This window comes from Rhinopithecus roxellana, chromosome 4 (assembly GCF_007565055.1).
Source record: "Rhinopithecus roxellana isolate Shanxi Qingling chromosome 4, ASM756505v1, whole genome shotgun sequence".
NCBI classification, from domain to species: domain Eukaryota; kingdom Metazoa; phylum Chordata; class Mammalia; order Primates; family Cercopithecidae; genus Rhinopithecus; species Rhinopithecus roxellana.
Window position 1 is genome coordinate 72,335,029 of NC_044552.1, and position 17,498 is coordinate 72,352,526.

General features: G+C 40.0%; 1 protein-coding gene across 4 annotated transcripts in view; it reads left to right on the top strand.

Annotated features, from left to right (window-relative positions):
* CDK19 (cyclin dependent kinase 19) overlaps nucleotides 1–17,498 on the top strand; it is a 213,432-nt gene that overhangs the window by 139,031 nt on the left and 56,903 nt on the right. For all 4 annotated transcript variants that reach the window (XM_010366023.2, XM_010366024.2, XM_030929064.1 and 1 more), the window contains 2 exons: nucleotides 12,265–12,375; nucleotides 15,549–15,689. In XM_010366023.2, the coding sequence (XP_010364325.1) occupies nucleotides 12,265–12,375; nucleotides 15,549–15,689 (252 nt within the window). The remainder of the gene's footprint in view (nucleotides 1–12,264; nucleotides 12,376–15,548; nucleotides 15,690–17,498) is intronic.

Below are 17,498 nucleotides of genomic sequence, written 5' to 3' on the forward strand. Positions count from 1 at the left end.
TGGTGTGATCTCAGCTCACTGCAACCTCTGCCTCCCCGGTTCAAGTGATTCTCCTGCCTTAGTCTCTCTAGTAGCTGAGACCACAGGCGTGTGGTACCACGCTCGGCTGATTTTTGTATTTTTAGTAGAGATGGGGTTTCATCATGTTGGCCAGGCCGGCCTTGAGCTCCTGACCTCAAGATATCAAGTAATCTGCCTGCTTTGGCCTCCCAGAATGCTGGAATTACAGGTGTGAGCCACCACGCCCAGCTTATTTTCTGTTTTATAAATACAGCTCTTCATATTTTTATTTATTTATTTATTTATTTATTTGGAGACAGTCTCACTCTGTTGCCCAGGCTGGAGTGCAATGGGACGATCTCTGCTCACTGCAACCTCTGCTTCCCAGGTTCAAGCGATTCTCCTGCCTCAGCCTCCCGAGTAGCTGGGATTACAGGCATATGCCACCACACCCAGCTAATTTTTGTATTTTTAGTAGAGATGGGGTTTTGCCATTTTGTCCAGGCTGGCCTCGAACTCCTGGCTTCAAGTGATCTGTCCAACTCGGCCTCCCAAAGTGCTGGGATTACAGGTGTGAGCCACTGCACTCAGCCTGTGGTCCTTTTACATTATATCACAACATTATAGTCTTTCCTTGAGTAATTAATGTATTTTAGTATATATATTTTGAGGCTACAATATGTGGCTATTTACCATAATTTACTTATCAGTTTTCTTATTATTGAACATTTAGGTTGTTTACTGTTGTTCATTTGTTTCTTTCAGTAAACAGCAGTAGAAAAGTTAACTTACTTGTTTTTTTCAGTACATAGAGGTAGTGAATACACTCTTGCGTAATGTTTATCCCTTGGACATAACTACTAAAAAGGTTAATCTCTGCTTCACTTGTGTTTCCCTGTATCCTCTGTTCCTTTGTGTTATTTTCTTTAGGATTTTGTAGCACTTATTGTGCTCATGGCCCTTTCAGGAAACACCCTCATAGCACTCCTTTGTTCTTCGAATTATACACCAGGTTGAAGATCCCATCCTGAGATATTCAGAGCTGTGTTTCTGCTCTTTACCTCAAGCCAGCACTCTTATTCTTCTAGTAGAGTAGGTGCTAATTTAAAGAAGTCTTCCTTTTTAAGCCTAAAGTAAATGGAGCTTGTGGAGGGTTAGCGTCCCTGGAATAATTATTTTAGATATTGTCTATTCAATTTCTTGAAAACAGAATCATTTAAAACACCTTTTGAAAGAGAATAACTTATGAAAGGGTAGCAAAGTTTTATTAGGTTACAGGCCATTACTGGTTATTTTGTGAATAAGAACCAGTTCCGTAGATTTAATTTATTTGACAAATATTTATTGAATGCTTACTATGTGCTAGGTATCATTTTATGCACTGGAGATATAAAATCAACAAAAATCTTTGCCTTCATGGAACTTATATGTTAGTGGAGAGAGACAGACAGTAAATAACATATAAAGAGTTTCATGTCCATTTAGTAGCTTCATGTCAGACAATAAACAACTTTGTGTCAGTTCAAGTGACGTATTTCTGTACGGTGAGTATTAAATGATTGTTTTCAAAAAAGGTAAAATTATGACTGTGATACAGGTATAAGATGAACACATTTTAATGATTTTATTTAACTGTCTTTAAAAAAATTTTTTTTTATGTTTTTAGAGACAGAGTTTCGCTCTTGTTGCCCAGGCTGGAGTACAATGGTGCGATCTTGGCTCACTGCAACCTCCGCCTCCCGGGTTCAAGTGATTCTCCTGCCTCAGCCTCCTGAGTAGCTGGGATTATAGGCACCCACCACCACACCTGGCTAATTTTTGTATTTTTAGTAGAGATAGTGTTTCACCATGTTAGCCAGTCTGGTCTCAAACTCCTGATCTCAGGTGATCTGCCCTCCTTGTCCTCCCAAAGTGCTGCGATTACAGGCATGAGCCATTGTACCTGGCCTCCTTCTTCTTCTTCTCCTTCTTCTCCTTCTCCTTCTCCTTCTTCTTCTTCCTCTTCTTCCTCTTCTTCTTCCTCTTCTTCCTCTTCTTCTCCCTCTTCCTCCTCCTCCTCCTCTTCCTCTTCTTCTTCCTCTTCCTCCTCTTCTTCCTCTTCCTCCTCTTCCTCCTCCTCCTCCTCCTCTTCCTCTTCTTCTTTCTTCCTCCTCTTCTTCTTTCTTCCTCCTCCTCTTCTTCTTCTTCCTCTTCCTCCTCTTCTTCTTTCTTCCTCCTCCTCTTCTTCTTCTTCTTCCTCTTCCTCCTCTTCTTCTTTCTTCCTACTCTTCTTCTTCTTTCTTCCTCCTCTTCTTCTTCTTTCTTCCTCCTCTTCTTCTTCTTTCTTCCTCCTCTTCTTCTTCTTTCTTCCTCCTCTTCTTCTTCTTTCTTCCTCCTCTTCTTCTTCCTCTTCCTCCTCCTCTTCTTCTTTCTTCCTCCTCTTCTTCTTCTTCCTCTTCCTCTTCCTCCTCTTCTTCTTCTTTCTTCCTCCTCTTCTTCTTCCTCCTCTTTTTCCTCCTCCTCCTCCTTCCTCCTTCCTCCTCCTCCTCCTCCTCCTCCTCCTCCTCTTCCTCCTCTTCTTCTTCTTCTTCTTCTTCCCTTTCTTCTCCTCCTCCTCCTTCTTCTTCTTCTTCATTCTTCCTCCTCTTCTTCTTCCTTCTTCTTTCTTTTCTCTTTTCCTCCTCCCCTCTCTTCTTCTTCTCTTCATTCTTGCCTCCTCTTCTTCTCTTCTTCCGCCTCCTCCTCCTCCTCCTCCTTCTTCTTCTTTTTCTGCTTTCTTCTTCTTCTTCTCTTCCTTCCTTATTCTTCTTCTTTCTTCTTTCTTCCTCTCTTCCTCTCCTCCTCCTCCTCCTCCTCCTCTCCTTCTTCTTCTTCTTCTTCCTTCTTCTTTCTTCTTTCTTCCTCCTCCTCCTCCCCTCCTTCTTCTTCTTCTCCTTTCTTCCTCCCCTCCTCCTCCTCCTCCTTCTTCTTCTTCTTCCTTCTTCTTCCTCCTCCTCCTCCCCCTCTTCTTCTTCTTCCTCCTCCTCCTCTTCTCCTTCTTCTTCTTCTTTCTTCCTCCTCTTCTTCTTCTCCTCCTCCTCCTCTTCCTTCTTCTTCTTCTTCTTTCTTCTTCCTTCTTCGTCTTCTCTTCTTCTTCTTTCTTTCTTCTCTCTCTCCTGCCTTCTTCTTTCTTCTTCTTCTTCTTCTTTCTTCCTCTTCTTCTTCTTCCTCCTCCTCCCTCCTCCTCCTCCTCCTTCTCCCTTCTCCTCCTCCTTCTTCTCCCTTCTCCTCCTCCTTATTCTCCCTTCTCCTCCTCCTCCTTCTTCTCCCTCCCTCCTCCTCCTTCTTCTCCCTCCCTCCTCCTCCTTCTTCTCCCTTCCTCCTCCTCCCTCTCCTTCCCTCTTCCTTTTTTTTTTTTTTTTTTTCTTTAGAGACTGGGTCTCACTCTGTCACCCAGCCTGGAGGGCAGTGGTGTGATCATAACTCACTGCAGCCTTGAATTCCTGGGCTCAAGCAGTCCTCGCACCTCAGCCTCCCCAGTAGCTGGGACCACAGGCCTGCACCACCATGCCTGGATAATTTTATTTTATTTATTTTTTTGTTGAGACGGAGCTCTTGCTGTGTGACCAGACTAGTCTCAAACTCCTGGCCTTAAGTGATCCTCCTGCCTTGGCCTCCCAAAATGCTAGAATTACAAGTGTGAGCCACTGCGTCCAGCTTATTTCACTTTTTGAATGAAGGAACCAAGCTGATATTATAGCCCATTCAAAGGAGAAACTTTAAAACACATACATGTACAGATCAGGAATATTGAAATGGATATGCAAATTGAAGCAAAACCGGCTTCTTCCACTATTGGGGAGGGAAGTCAGTGAACCTCTACCGACAGCACAGAATTTGTATGCTTATAGTTGAGAATTATTCTGCATCGTTTTCAATTATGTGTAAGGTACAGAGTTGTAAAATAGCTTCTATAGAATCAGAGTCAGGTAACTGAAAGGATGGGCCCCTAACAATTTTTTTCTATTGAATTACAAATAATTTTTCTACCTGAGTTACTAGAAAGCTTTTGGTTTTCTACAATTTTTTTAGAATTGTAGATAAGGGATATAGAGTTACAGTATGTTTGAAAGTGTTAGCACTTGCAGAAAGGTAAAGTGCAGAATGGTGGTTACGATTTTAAATAGAAAAGCTAGGGAAGACTCACTGAGGAGGAGATATTTGAGAAAAGAGTTAAAAGTAGATGAGGTTTTTGCCTGAGTAACTGCAATGATGGAGTTGCTATTAACTGAGGCTGGGGAAGAGCAGTTGGAATAGAGGCTACTGGAGATACTTGACTAGAGGGTAGTGGAGGTAGAGAGTGCGACCTCAGTTTTGGCTTTTAAGCGTTCAAATGGAGCTGTTGAGGCAACTGGATACACATAGCTGGAGTTCAGGGGAGATGGGTGGACTAGAGATAAACATCTGGGAGTTAATGTGTATGGGTGACATTTAAAGCCCCCAAACTAGATGAGATCACTTAAAGAGCTCTTTCAGTGTGTCAGGCATTGTGCTCGTCACTAGAAATACATTTAAAAATGTCTTTCTGGGCTAGTGTGGTGGCTCACACCTGGAATCCTAACATGTTGGGAGGCTGAGGCAGGAGGATCACTTGAAGCCAGAAGCTCAAGACTAGCCTGGACAACAAAGTAATACCCCATTTCTACAAAAACATTAAAAAATTAGCTGGGCATGGTGGCTCATACCTGTAGTCTCAGCTACTGAGGCTAAGGCAGGAGGATGGCTTGAGCCCAGGAGTTTGAGGCTGCAGTGAGCTGTGATCGTGCCACTGTACTCCAGCCTAGGAGACAAAGTGAGATCTTGTCTCAAAATAAGTAAGTAAGTAAGTAAAATTGTCTTTGTCTTCAAGAACGTTGTGGTCTAATGCAGGAGGAGGGCAGGGGAGAGATGCAAACAGTTAAAACATTGTAAGATACTCTTAATATAATTGAGTGAGGCCAAATCTGAGAGTCATGAAACATGTACGGAAGGTAGTCAAAGGGTGGTACCTTTTCTAATAGCTGGCTTCTCCACTGACCCATTTACCCTAGCATGTTGCCAGTGATACTAGGGAACCTCAGTGGTGACACTTCTGCATAGCTTACAAGACTGCCTTTATATGGTCTTTGCCTCACGTCTTGCTTTGATTCCTTAGACTTGTTCATAGTGACAGATGATCAGTTAAGGATTTTTGAAATATCACTCCTGGCTGCAGAGTGAAAGGTAAATGAGAAGAAGTAACAAAAAAGATACAGGTAACATTGGCTTGCTATTTCTTTGCCTCAGTCTGCCTTCATGTTGATAGTTAGTGACTTACAGAAACCAACCGAGTAGAAAAAGCATAAGAGGTACACAGAAATAGAAAGTGCATATTGATGCTCTAGAAAATGCAAATTTGGGGATTAGGGAAGAATTTCTAGTAAGTGTGTATAGTTGTAAACTTTACACTCTTCCCTCTTATACAGGCAGACCTTAGAGATATTGCAAGTTTGGTTCCAGACCATTGCAGTAAAGCAAATATTGTAATAAAGCAAGTCACTCAAATTTTTTGCTTTCCCAGTAAAGTCATATTTATTATACTGTAGTTTGCAGTATAAGCATACACCGCTATAAGTGTCCAGTAGCATTATGTATAAAAATGTATATATCTTAATTTAAAAATACGTTATTGCTAAAAAGTGCTAATGATTATCTGAGCTTCCCAGGTTCATAATCTTTTTGCTGGTGGATGGTCTTGCCTCAGTGTTGATGGCTTCTAACTGATCAGAGTGGTGGTTACTGAAGGCTGGCATGGCAATTTCTTAAAATAAGACAGCAATACAGTTTGCTGCATCAATGAACTCTTTCTTTCTTGAAAGATTTCTGTGTAACGTGCAATGCTATTTGATAGCATTTTCCCATAGTAGAACTTCCTTCAAAATTTGAGTCAGTCCTCTCAAACCCTGCCAGTACCTTATCAGCTAAGTTTATGTAATATTCCAAATTATTTGTTGTTATTTCAGTGGTGTTCACAGCATCTTCACCAGGAGTAGATTCCATCTTAAGAAATCACTTTCTTTGCCCATCCATAAGAAGCAACTCCTCATCCATTCAGGTTTGATCACGAGATGGCAGCAATTCAGTTAATCCTCGAGGTCTACTTCTTTTTTTTTTTTTTTTTTTTTTTTTTGAGACAGAGTCTCGCTTTGTCGCCCGGGCTGGAGTGCAGTGGCCGGATCTCAGCTCACTGCAAGCTCCACCTCCCGGGTTTACGCCATTCTCCTGCCTCAGCCTCCCGAGTAGCTGGGACTACAGGTGCCCACCACCTCGCCCGGCTAGTTTTTTTTGTATTTTTTTAGTAGAGACAGGGTTTCACCATGTTAGCCAGGATGGTCTCGATCTCCTGACCTCGTGATCCGCCCGTCTCAGCCTCCCAAAGTGCTGGGATTACAGGCTTGAGCCACCGTGCCCGGCCACTCGAGCTCTACTTCTAATTGTTGTTCTCTTGTTATTGCTACCATATCTCATTTCCTTCCTCCACTGATATCTTGAACCGCTCACAATTATCCATGAGGGTTGGAATCAGCTTTTTCCACATTCCTGTTAATGTTGATGACTTGACCTCTTTGAAGGAATCATGAATGTTTTTAATGGCGTCTAGAATGGTGAATCCTCTCCACAAGGTTTTCAATTTACTTTGCTCAGATCCATCCAAGTAATCACAATCTATGGCAGCTATAGCTTTATGAAACGTATTTGTTAAAGAATAAGACTTGGAAGTCAAAATGACTTCCTGATTCATGGGCTGCAGAATGGATGTTATGTTAGCAAACATGAAAACATCATTAATCTCCTTGTACATCTCAGTCAGAGCTTTTCAGTGACTATGTGCATTGTTAATGGACAATAATCTTTTGAAAGGAATCTTTTTTCTAGGTAATCAGTCTCAATAGTGGGCTTAAAATGTTCGGTAAGCCATGCTGTCAACAGATGTGCTGTCATCTAGGCTTTGTTGTTACATTTATGGAGTACAGGTAGAGTAGATTTAGCTTTTTTTTTTTTTTTTTTTTTTTTTTTTTTGTGATGGAGTCTTGCTCTTGTTGCCCAGGCTGGAGTGTGCTCTTGTTGCCCAGGCTGGAGTGCAGTGGCACAATCTCAGCTCACCACAACCTCCACCTCCTAGGTTCAAGCAATTCTCCCGCATCAGCCTCCTGAGTAGCTGGGATTACAGGCATGTGCCATCATGCCTGGCTAGTTTTGTATATTTAGTAGAGACAGGGTTTCTCCATGTTCATCAGGCTGGTCTCGAACTCTCGACCTCAGGTGATTCGCCCACCTCAGCCTCCCAAAGTGTTGGGATTACAGGCATGAGCCAATATGCCCGGCCATTTAGCATAATTCTTAAGGGTCCTAGGATTTTCAGAATGGTAAATGAGTATTGGCTTCAACTTCAAGTCACCAGTTGCATTAATACCTAGTAAGATAAACAGCCTGTCCTTTGAAACTTTGAAACCAGGCGTTGACTTCTCTCTAGCTATGAAAGTCCCACATGGCATCTGTTTTTAATAGAATTCTCTTTTGTCTACATTGAACATCTGTTGTTTAGTGTAGCCACCTTCATCAATGATGCTAACTAGATCTTTTGGATAACTTGCTCCATCACCTTGCACTTTTATGTTATAGAGGCGACTTCTTTCCTTAAGCCTCATGAACCAACCTCTGTTAGCTTCAACCTTTTCTTCTGCAGCTTCCCCACCTCTCTCAGCCTTCACAGATTGAAGATAATTAGGGTCTTGTTCTGGATTAGGCTTTGTCTTTCTTTCTTTTTTTTTTTTTTTTTTTGAGACAGAGTCTCGCTCTGTCGCCCAGGCTGGAATGCAGTGGTGTAATCTTGGCTCACTGCAACATCCGCCTCCTAGGTTCAAGTGATTCTCCTGCCTCAGCCTCCTGAGTAGCTGGGATTACAGGCACCTGCCACTACACCCAGCTAATTTTTTGTATTTTTAGTAGAGACGGGGTTTCACTGTGTTGTTCGGGCTGGTCTTGAACTCCTGACCTCGTGATCCACCTGCTTCGGCCTCCCAGAGTGGTGGGATTACAGGCGTGAGCCACTGCACCCAGCCAGCTTTGTTTTAAGGTAATGTTGCAGCTAGTTTAATCTTCTATCCAGATCACTAGAACTTTCTCCCTATCAGCAATAAGGCTGTTTTGCTTTCTTATCATTTGTGTGTTCAACAGAGTAGAACTTTTAATTTCCTTTGAGAATTTTTTCTTTTTATTCACAACTTGGCTAACTGGTGCAAGAAGCCTAGCTTTCAGCCTGTTTTAACTTTTGGTGTGTGTGCCTTCCTCAATAAGCTCAATCATTCTAGCTTTTGATTTAAAGCAAGAGATATGTGGCCGGGCGCGGTGGCTCAAGCCTGTAATCCCAGCACTTTGGGAGGCTGAGACGGGCGGATCACGAGGTCAGGAGATCGAGACCATCCTGGCTAACACGGTGAAACCCTGTCTCTACTAAAAATACAAAAACTAGCCGGGCGAGGTGGCGGGCGCCTGTAGTCCCAGCTACTCGGGAGGCTGAGGCAGGAGAATGGCGTGAACCCGGGAGGCGGAGCTTGCAGTGAGCTGAGATCCGGCAACTGCACTCCAGTCCAGGCGACAGAGCGAGACTCCGCCTCAAAAAAAAAAAAAAAAAAGAGAGATATGTGAGATTCTTTCTTTCACTTGAACAGTTAGAGGCCATTGTAGTTTTATTAGTTGGCCTGATTTCAATCTTATTGTTTCTCAGACAATAGCGAAGCATGAAGAGAGGGAGAAAGATGGGGAAACAGCTGGTGGGTGAGGCAATCAGAACACACAACACTTATAGATTAAGTTTGCCCTCTTATGTGGGTGCAATTTGTGATGCTTCAAAACAATTACAATAGTAACATCAAAGATCACTGATCACAGATCACTGTAACAGATATAATAATACTGAAAAAGTTTTCAATGTTGCAAGAATTACCAAAATGTGACACAGAGACATTAAGTGAGCTTCATGCTGTTGGAAAAATGGTGCCAGTAGACTTGGTTGATGCAGGGTTGCCTTCTACTTGGGAAAAACACAGTATCTGTGAAGCAATGAAGTGACTATCTGTATGACATATTGAAAGGAGACCTAGGCAAGGTGCAGTGGCTTACACCTGTAGTCCCAGCACTTTGGGAGGCTGAAGTGGGAGGATTGCTGAAGGCCAGGAGTTCGAGATCAGCCTGGACAACATAGTGAGACTCTATCTCTACAAAAAAAGTTCTTTTTACAAAAGTGACCTATATGGTGGTTCCTCAAAAAATTAAACATAGAATTACCATCGGATCTAGCAATTTCACTTCTGGGTATATATCTAAAGGAATTGAAAATGGGGATTCAAATAGTTACTTATACACCAATATTTAGGGAACATTATTCATAATAACCAAAAGGTAGAAACAACCTAAATGTCTATTGAGGGGCAAATGGACAAACGGAATGTGGTCTATACATACAATGTAATAGTAATCAGCTTTATATAGGAATGAAATTCTCATACATGCTACAACACGGATGAACCTTGAAGACATTATATTATGTGAAAAAAGGCAGACACAAATAGGCAGACTCTGTATTGTTCCACTTATATGAGCTGCATACTGACAACAGTCAAATTCATAGAGACATAAATTAGGATACTGATCATCAGGAGCTGGGGGTAGGTGGCAACCTGGAGATAGTTTAATGGTATAGATTTTCATTTTGAGATGATGAAAAAGTTCTGGAAATACACAGTAGTGATGGTGGTTGTGCTTAATCCCACTGAACCAGTATAGGTAGTGGGATTAAGTAAATATACTAAGTATATCTGATATATTTAAAAATGATTGAAATGGTAAATTTTACATTATGTATATATTTTACCCCAATAAAAAAGGTGATCTAGAAATACCATGCTATTGTAAAAAAGAACAAGGAAGATTATTTTTATTTTTTTCTTTTAAAAAATTTTTCTTTTGTCGAATCTCTTCTCACCTGAAGGAAGTATTTCTAATATTGATACTGTCCTAATACTGAGAGATTTCCAAGATAGAGTAAGGGTAAAAAAAAAAAAAAGAAAAAGGTGCAGAGCAGTGTGTATATTATGCTATCTTTTGTGTAAACAATGCAGGATAAAATATATATTCATATTTGTTTTTACTTGCATTAAGAAACATTGCAAGGATAAATAAGCAATTAATAAAAGTTATTACCTCCAGGTAAGCAAGAGGAGTGGTAGTGAGACATTTCAATATATATCCTTGTGTATACTTTGATCTTTGAACCATATAAATGTATTATCTAGTCAAAATAATTTTTCAGCAGAGGACTTAAAATGAATTTAAGGGATCAACAATTGGAAGTCACAGAGAATGTAGTTTTTTAGAAGTGTTGATTAAATATTGCTACTGTGACATCCACTTTCCCAGACAAGCGAGGTCTAGGAATCAGGGATCTGTGCCAATGTTGGGTGTTTCAAGAGCCTGGTTTAGATGCAGAAGTGGAGTTTTACTTTCCCATCTACTTCAGGCTGCAAAGAGAACATATTTTGCATAGGGAGTAAAGGCAAACTCTTTAAGTTCATCAATATCAAGGAGTTAGAAAGAAGGAGACAGTCATTGTGCCTGGGGTGAGGTCTCTTACCAGGGTCTAAGTGCTTCAAGGCTGGCCATGGCAACGGGGTCATTAAAAACAGGGTTTGCCAGAGCCAGAGAACATGAAGTGTTCAAAATGGCAAACTCTCTAGATTTTGGGAGACCAAGGCAGGCAGATCACTTGAGGTCAGCAGTTCGAGACCAGCCTGGCCAACATGGTGAAACCCCGTCTCTACAAAAGATACAAAAATTAGCCAGGTGTGATGGCACACACCGGTAATCCCAGCTACTCAGGAGGGTGAGGCAGGAGAATCGCTTGGAGGCAGAGGTTGCAGTGAGCTGAGATCGTGCCTTTGCACTCCAGTGTAGGCAACAGAGCAAGACTCCGTCTCAAAAAAAACAAAAAGTTACTAAAGTTACTAGAATGGGTAAGCAATTTATTTTTCTCTGCCTCATTGATCTATTTATATGTCTGTGTCCCTTACCACATTGTGGGAACTGAAGACATGAACTTTAGCTGTAGTGGAAAAAGCATGGGCTTTGCAATCAGGCAGATCTATTTAAGTCCAAACGCCTTCTCTTTCTAGCTATTTGACTTTGGTCAAGTTATTTTTATCACACTGAGCCTTGGGTTCTGTGTACATCATAAAATTGTTCTAAAGATTAAGTGAGAGAAAAACATTTGTATATAATCATCTTGCACATAGAAAATATTCAAGGGAAGTTTTCTCTTTCTCTTTTTGCATCTTCCACAGAGCTTTATATTTAAAAGTTATTCAAAATATTTATTAAATTGAATATGTTTCTCTTTACCTATGAAATCTGAACCCTGGTTAAGGACAGCCTGAGGCAGGCATATTTCTAAGGCTTTTACCTTGAGCAATAATGTCATTGTTGCTAAATATTTTATCAAGCAGCTGTCTGTTATGCGCAAAGTGCTGCTTCTGCTTGCAGCTCTGGTTTATCTTTCCTCCATATCATCAGAGTCCAGCTTAAAGCTTTTACTTTGTGAAGTCCTGTTCCTTTTTTTCTGTTTACAGAACCTGTTCTCAACTTCAGTTTTTATAAGTGGGCATGACAGTCCTTCCCTTACACTCACTACTCTTCAAAAAACCCTCAACCACACACTCTAGGGATGGATAAGTATAGGGATTGTTAAATATCTTTCCTTGTTTTGTCACATATTTCTTGAGCACCAGTACTGTGCTAGGGTAGATATAAGCAGTATTAATACATGATTCCTGCCTCCCAAGAACAGTTTCTTTAGTAAAAAAGATATGCATGTACAAAAATATAATTAATTATTTAATGATATGATATTGTTTGCTGTTTTACATTTACCATTTAAAATCATATTTTTAAAAACACATTCCTGCTTGCAGTCTCTGACAAGAAAGAAAGTAAAACAAAACAAAACAAAACACATACACCCATGCACATGGAAAAAGGATTGGAAAGATATGCACCAAGATGTTGACAGACCTTATCTCTGAATAGAGGTATTTTGGGTGGTATTTTTTTTCTTTCATTTTGCTTACCTGGATTTCTAGATTTTCAGAAATTTCGTTTTGAAGTTATAAGACATTCATCATTTCCCCCTCCTTGCTAATACAACAGTGACCCCTCTCTTTCTTTTGCATTCAGCTTTTGCGAGAATTGAAGCACCCTAATGTGATCGCATTGCAGAAGGTGTTCCTCTCTCACAGTGACAGGAAGGTATGGCTGCTGTTTGATTATGCAGAGCATGACTTGTGGGTAAGTATAATCTCACTGTATTTCTAGGATTATTTTATGTAGGTATGGAGCATATTTATATAAAATACATATTGTTAATGCACAGAAAGGAAAACTTGTTCTGTTAGCCATACTTCAAAGTAAATATAAACATAAATGTTGATTTTGAAGAATTTAAGCAATAAACTAACATTTTACTGAGGAGATAGGATTTATAGTATTTAGAAATTTTACTTCAGAAGGATTTTAATGAATGGGAGACTATACTTTTTTCGGGGGGGCGGGTGGTGGCAGGGAGGGAGTTTCGCTCTTGTTGCCCAGTGCAATGGCACGATCTTGGCTCACCGCAATCTCTGCCTCCCAGGTTCAAGCGATTCTCCTGCCTCAGCCTCTTGAGTAGCTAGGATTACAGGCATGCACCACCATGCCCGGCTAATTTTGTATTTTTAGTAGAGACAGGGTTTCTCCATGTTGGTCAGGCTGGTCTCGAACTCCCAGCCTCAGGTAATCTGCTCACCTCAGCCTCCCAAAGTGCTGGGATTACAGGCATGAGCCACCATGCCTGGCGGGAGACTATACTTTTATGCAAGTAATTAATGGCAATTTACTAATATGTATAGTGAAGATTAAAGATGTTTTATCAACGTATGAAAGAAGCAAAAAATTCTAATTCCTATCTTTTCAAATTAGGAATCAGAACATTTAAACACTTTTATCTGAGGAACTGCTAAAAGTAACAAACTTCAAATCTGGCAATAAGTTCAAATTATGGATAATTAATTTAGCACCACTATGCCTGGCTAATTTTTCAAAAATGTTTTATAGAGACAAGGTTTTGCCATCTTGCACAGGCTGGTCTTAAACTCCTGGGCTCAAGTGATTTTCCTACTTGGCCTCTCAAAGTGTTGAGATTACAGGCATGAGCCATCACACCCAGCCTTGTTTGTTTGTTTGTTGGTTGGTTGGTTGGTTGGTTTGAGACAGGGTCTCACTCTGTCACCCAGGCTGGAGTCACTGCAGCTTTGACCTCCTGGGCTCAAGTGATCCTCCTGCCTCAGCCTCCCAACTAGCTGGGACCACAGGTGTATGAGCACACCTGACTAATAAATTTTGATTCAATATAATGTGGTTTATCGTCTGTATAAGTTATAAATCTCTTGAGGAATAACTTTAACAGACTCAGGTCTTAAAGAAACTTTCAGAGTGTATGCTCTTATAGCAGATATGGACAAGAATTTCCAGTGTGTTGTTTTCAATTCTTTTCATGGATATTCACAAACATTGTATTTTCCCCATTTTTCTATATTTCCCTATATGTCAACCAAGGCTTACTTGATAGTGTATGTACTTTACTTTGCACATCAGTGAGGTGATGAAAGAAGATGATGTAGTACATTGGAATAGTCAGGTCCTGTAGAACTGTACTGTCCAATACCATATTTCAAAATAAATATAATCATAAATGTTGATTTTAAAGAATTTAAGCAATAAACTGACATTTTACTGAGAAGATAGTATTTGTAATATTTAGAAAATTCACTTCAGAAGTATCTGAAGTACACACATTGATTTCACCTGTTTCTTTCTTTCTTTTTTTTTTTTTGAGACGGAGTTTCGCTTTTGTTGTCCAGGCTGGAGTGCAGTGGTGTAATCTCGGCTCACTGCAACCTCCACCTCCTGGGTTCAAGCAATTCTCCTGCCTCAGCCTCCTGTGTAGCTGGGATTACAGGCATACGCCACTACACCCAGCTAATTTTGTATTTTTAACAGAGACAGAATTTCACCATGTTGGTCAGGCTGGTCTTGAACTCCTGACCTCAGGTGATCCGCCTGCCTTGGCCTCCCAAAGTGCTGGGATTACAGGTGTGAGCCACCACACCCAGCCTCTTTTTTTTTTTAAATGTAGCTGTTAAAAAGTGGAAAGTTATACATGTGGCTCCCACTATATTTCTACTGGAAATCACTGCTATAGTATAAACTCTAATTTTCTATTATTTCTTAAAATCAAATCAATGTTATTACTGAACAGTTTATAAAAATAAGAAAGCTGTATAAATAGCTTAATAATTTTACATACCATTTGGTCATCTTTTTTTTTTTTTTTTTTTTTTTTTTTTTTTTTTTTGAGACGGAGTCTTGCTCTGTCACCCAGACTGGAGTGCAGTGGCCAGATCTCAGCTCACTGTAAGCTCCGCCTCCCGGGTTCACGCCATTCTCCTGCCTCAGCCTCCCAAGTAGCTGGGACTACAGGCGCCGCCACCTCGCCCGGCTAGTTTTTTGTCTTTTTAGTAGAGACGGGGTTTCACCGTGTTAGCCAGGATGGTCTCGATCTCCTGACCTCGTGATCCGCCCGTCTCGGCCTCCCAAAGTGCTGGGATTACAGGCTTGAGCCACCGCGCCCGGCCTGGTCATCTTAAAGTTACTGGAGCACTATTGACAATTTCATCAGTATTGTTTGCATAGTGTTTTGATGGTCCTCAGTGTCCATTTTATGTTTTGGACAGAGGCAGGAGTGGAGTGGGGATGGAGGTGGAGGTGGGAGCACTGAGGGGGCCGGCAGCATTTTTTCCCTTTCAGTACAATATTTTTATAACCCACAATATTTATGTGGATATAAAAATTTGAATATGATGACCCAGTTTTATTTATTTCAGTGGGATTGAATTTCCTATTTTTTCTCTCTCCTCCTTTTTAGCAATTTCATATTTAACATTAACTCCCAGGAATATATTCTTATTTATTCTGTGCCAAAGATGGAAGTTTTCCAATAATTCAGATATACACCTGATCAGTGATGTTACCCAAATGTACTAAGTGCTAACTGTTTATAGAAAGTGAAGATTTACAGTTTCTCTTTCTTTTTTTAATCTTTCATTCTGTCAGTAGAGAATATAATACTCTTCTTAGGTAGCTGTTTCAATATCAGTCCTTTTTACCTTTTGGTCCTATTTAATGAAAATCGTAATGGTTTCAGTAAATTTAGTCATTATAACCCCTCATTAACAGGGTCACATTCACCCTCAAAATAGATTCAGTTTTGGTTGAACTTATTATTCAAATTATTTTTCTTTGTGTCATTATTGGCCTTTAATAAGTAATTTTAAAATATAGAGCATTTATTACAGCATTGATTGTGTTTTATTGGCATAGATATTAGCAAAGACTATATTATTATGTTTTTTTTTAATTTTTAGCATATTATTAAGTTTCACCGTGCATCAAAAGCAAATAAAAAGCCCATGCAGTTGCCAAGATCTATGGTTAAATCCTTACTTTACCAGATTCTTGATGGTATCCATTACCTCCATGCAAATTGGGTGCTTCACAGAGACTTGGTAAGTATTTTTCTTTTAAATTCATCAATATGTTTTTCCCTCCTCTTTTAAAAAATTTATTTTCTTCTTGGTACCATTATAATAAAACATTAATTATAGAAAAACTTGAAAATACACCTAAGCAAAAAAGAAGATAAAAATCACCCATAAACCTGTAATCAAAAGATTAACACTATTTAACATTTGGTGTATATCATTCCATTGTATTTATGCATAGCTGTAAAATATCAGTGTGATTTTGAACAAATGATTACTGTGCAATTTTAATGGAGTAGTCACATGTGAAACATGCACATTTCAATCCAATTTGTTCTTCATATTATTATTGCTCATTAGTAAAAATGTAATTAATACTGAGTTCTCATTTTTCTTTCCCTTAAAATCTAAACTGAAATAATGACATTGCATCTAGTAAAAAGAATGTTATCAATATTAATAAACAAATGAATAAATCTAACAGGTGGTATATACTTATTAGGCAAATTAGCTGCAATTTCGTGTTTGATTTTACTTTTTTATTCAATATACATGTAACCATCATTTACTGATATCTCATTATATTGCTAGGTATTCATCTTCACACTGTTGTTATTTTAGTTTATGTTGATGCAAGTTTCTTTTGTTTGTTCTTAAGAAGATATGGTTATGGAATAGCTGTAATCCTCATTTGCTCCTCAGTTTATCATCAGAGATCTTATTTTGCCCCCACAAAGTGATTTCATGATCTTTTATTTCTTAGGCTTTTGAAAATTCTTGGGATATGGTAGGGATACATGTAGGTAAATTCCATTTTATTAACTGATGAGAAGTGTTTATTGATGAAAGGATCTAGTTAGTATCCCTTGGGACCTTGTCAGTCAGGGCTACTTATCTGACTTGACCATGTCTTGCTGTAACATTGTATAAATTGGGGTCAAATGATAGTGACCACAAAAGATGCATTTACCATATTAATAGGAGCATTTCTCCTTACGATTTTTTTTTTTTTTTTTTTTTTGAGACAGAGTCTCACTCTGTCGCCCAGGCTGGAGTGCGGTGGTACCATCTCGGCTCACTGCAGCCTCCTCCTCCTGGGTTCAAGCAGTTCTCTGCCTCAGCCTCCTGAGTAGCTGGGATTACAGGCACCCACCACCACTATGCCTGGCTAATTTTTTTTGTGTGTGTGTTTTTTAGTAGAGACTGGGTTTCACCATCTTGGCCAGGCTGGTCTTGAACTCCTGACCTCGTGATCCACCCTCCTTGGCCTCCCAAAGTGCTGGAATTACAGGTGTGAGCCACCAAGCCCGGCCTCTCCTTATAATTTTTAACTGTAAGATTCTTTGAGGCTTTCACATGTCCACTTTACTATTAGCTATGAATCAGCATGCTTTAAAATGATTATTGGGCTGGGTGTGGTGGCTTATGCCTATAGTGTCAGCAATTTGGAAGGCCGAGGTGGGTGGATTACTTGAGCTCAGGACTTCGAGACTGGCCTGGGCAACATGGCAAAACCCCATCTCTAACAAAAAATACAAAAAGTAGCCGGGTGTGGTGGTGCGCTCCTGTGGTCCCCGCTATTCAGAAGGCTGAGGTGGGAGGATGGCTTGAGCCTGGGAGTTGGAGGTTGCAGTGAGCTGAGATCACTGCAAACTCTGCCTGGGCAACTGAGCCAGACCCTATCTCAAAAGAAACAAACAAAAAGATTATTGGGTACATGAGGTTGTTCTAGATCATGAGAAGAACTCTTTCATAAATGGGCTCTTAGATTTTAATCTGCCGTGCACTTAGTGAAACATATGCAGGTTACATATTTGAGGTTATGTTCATCTT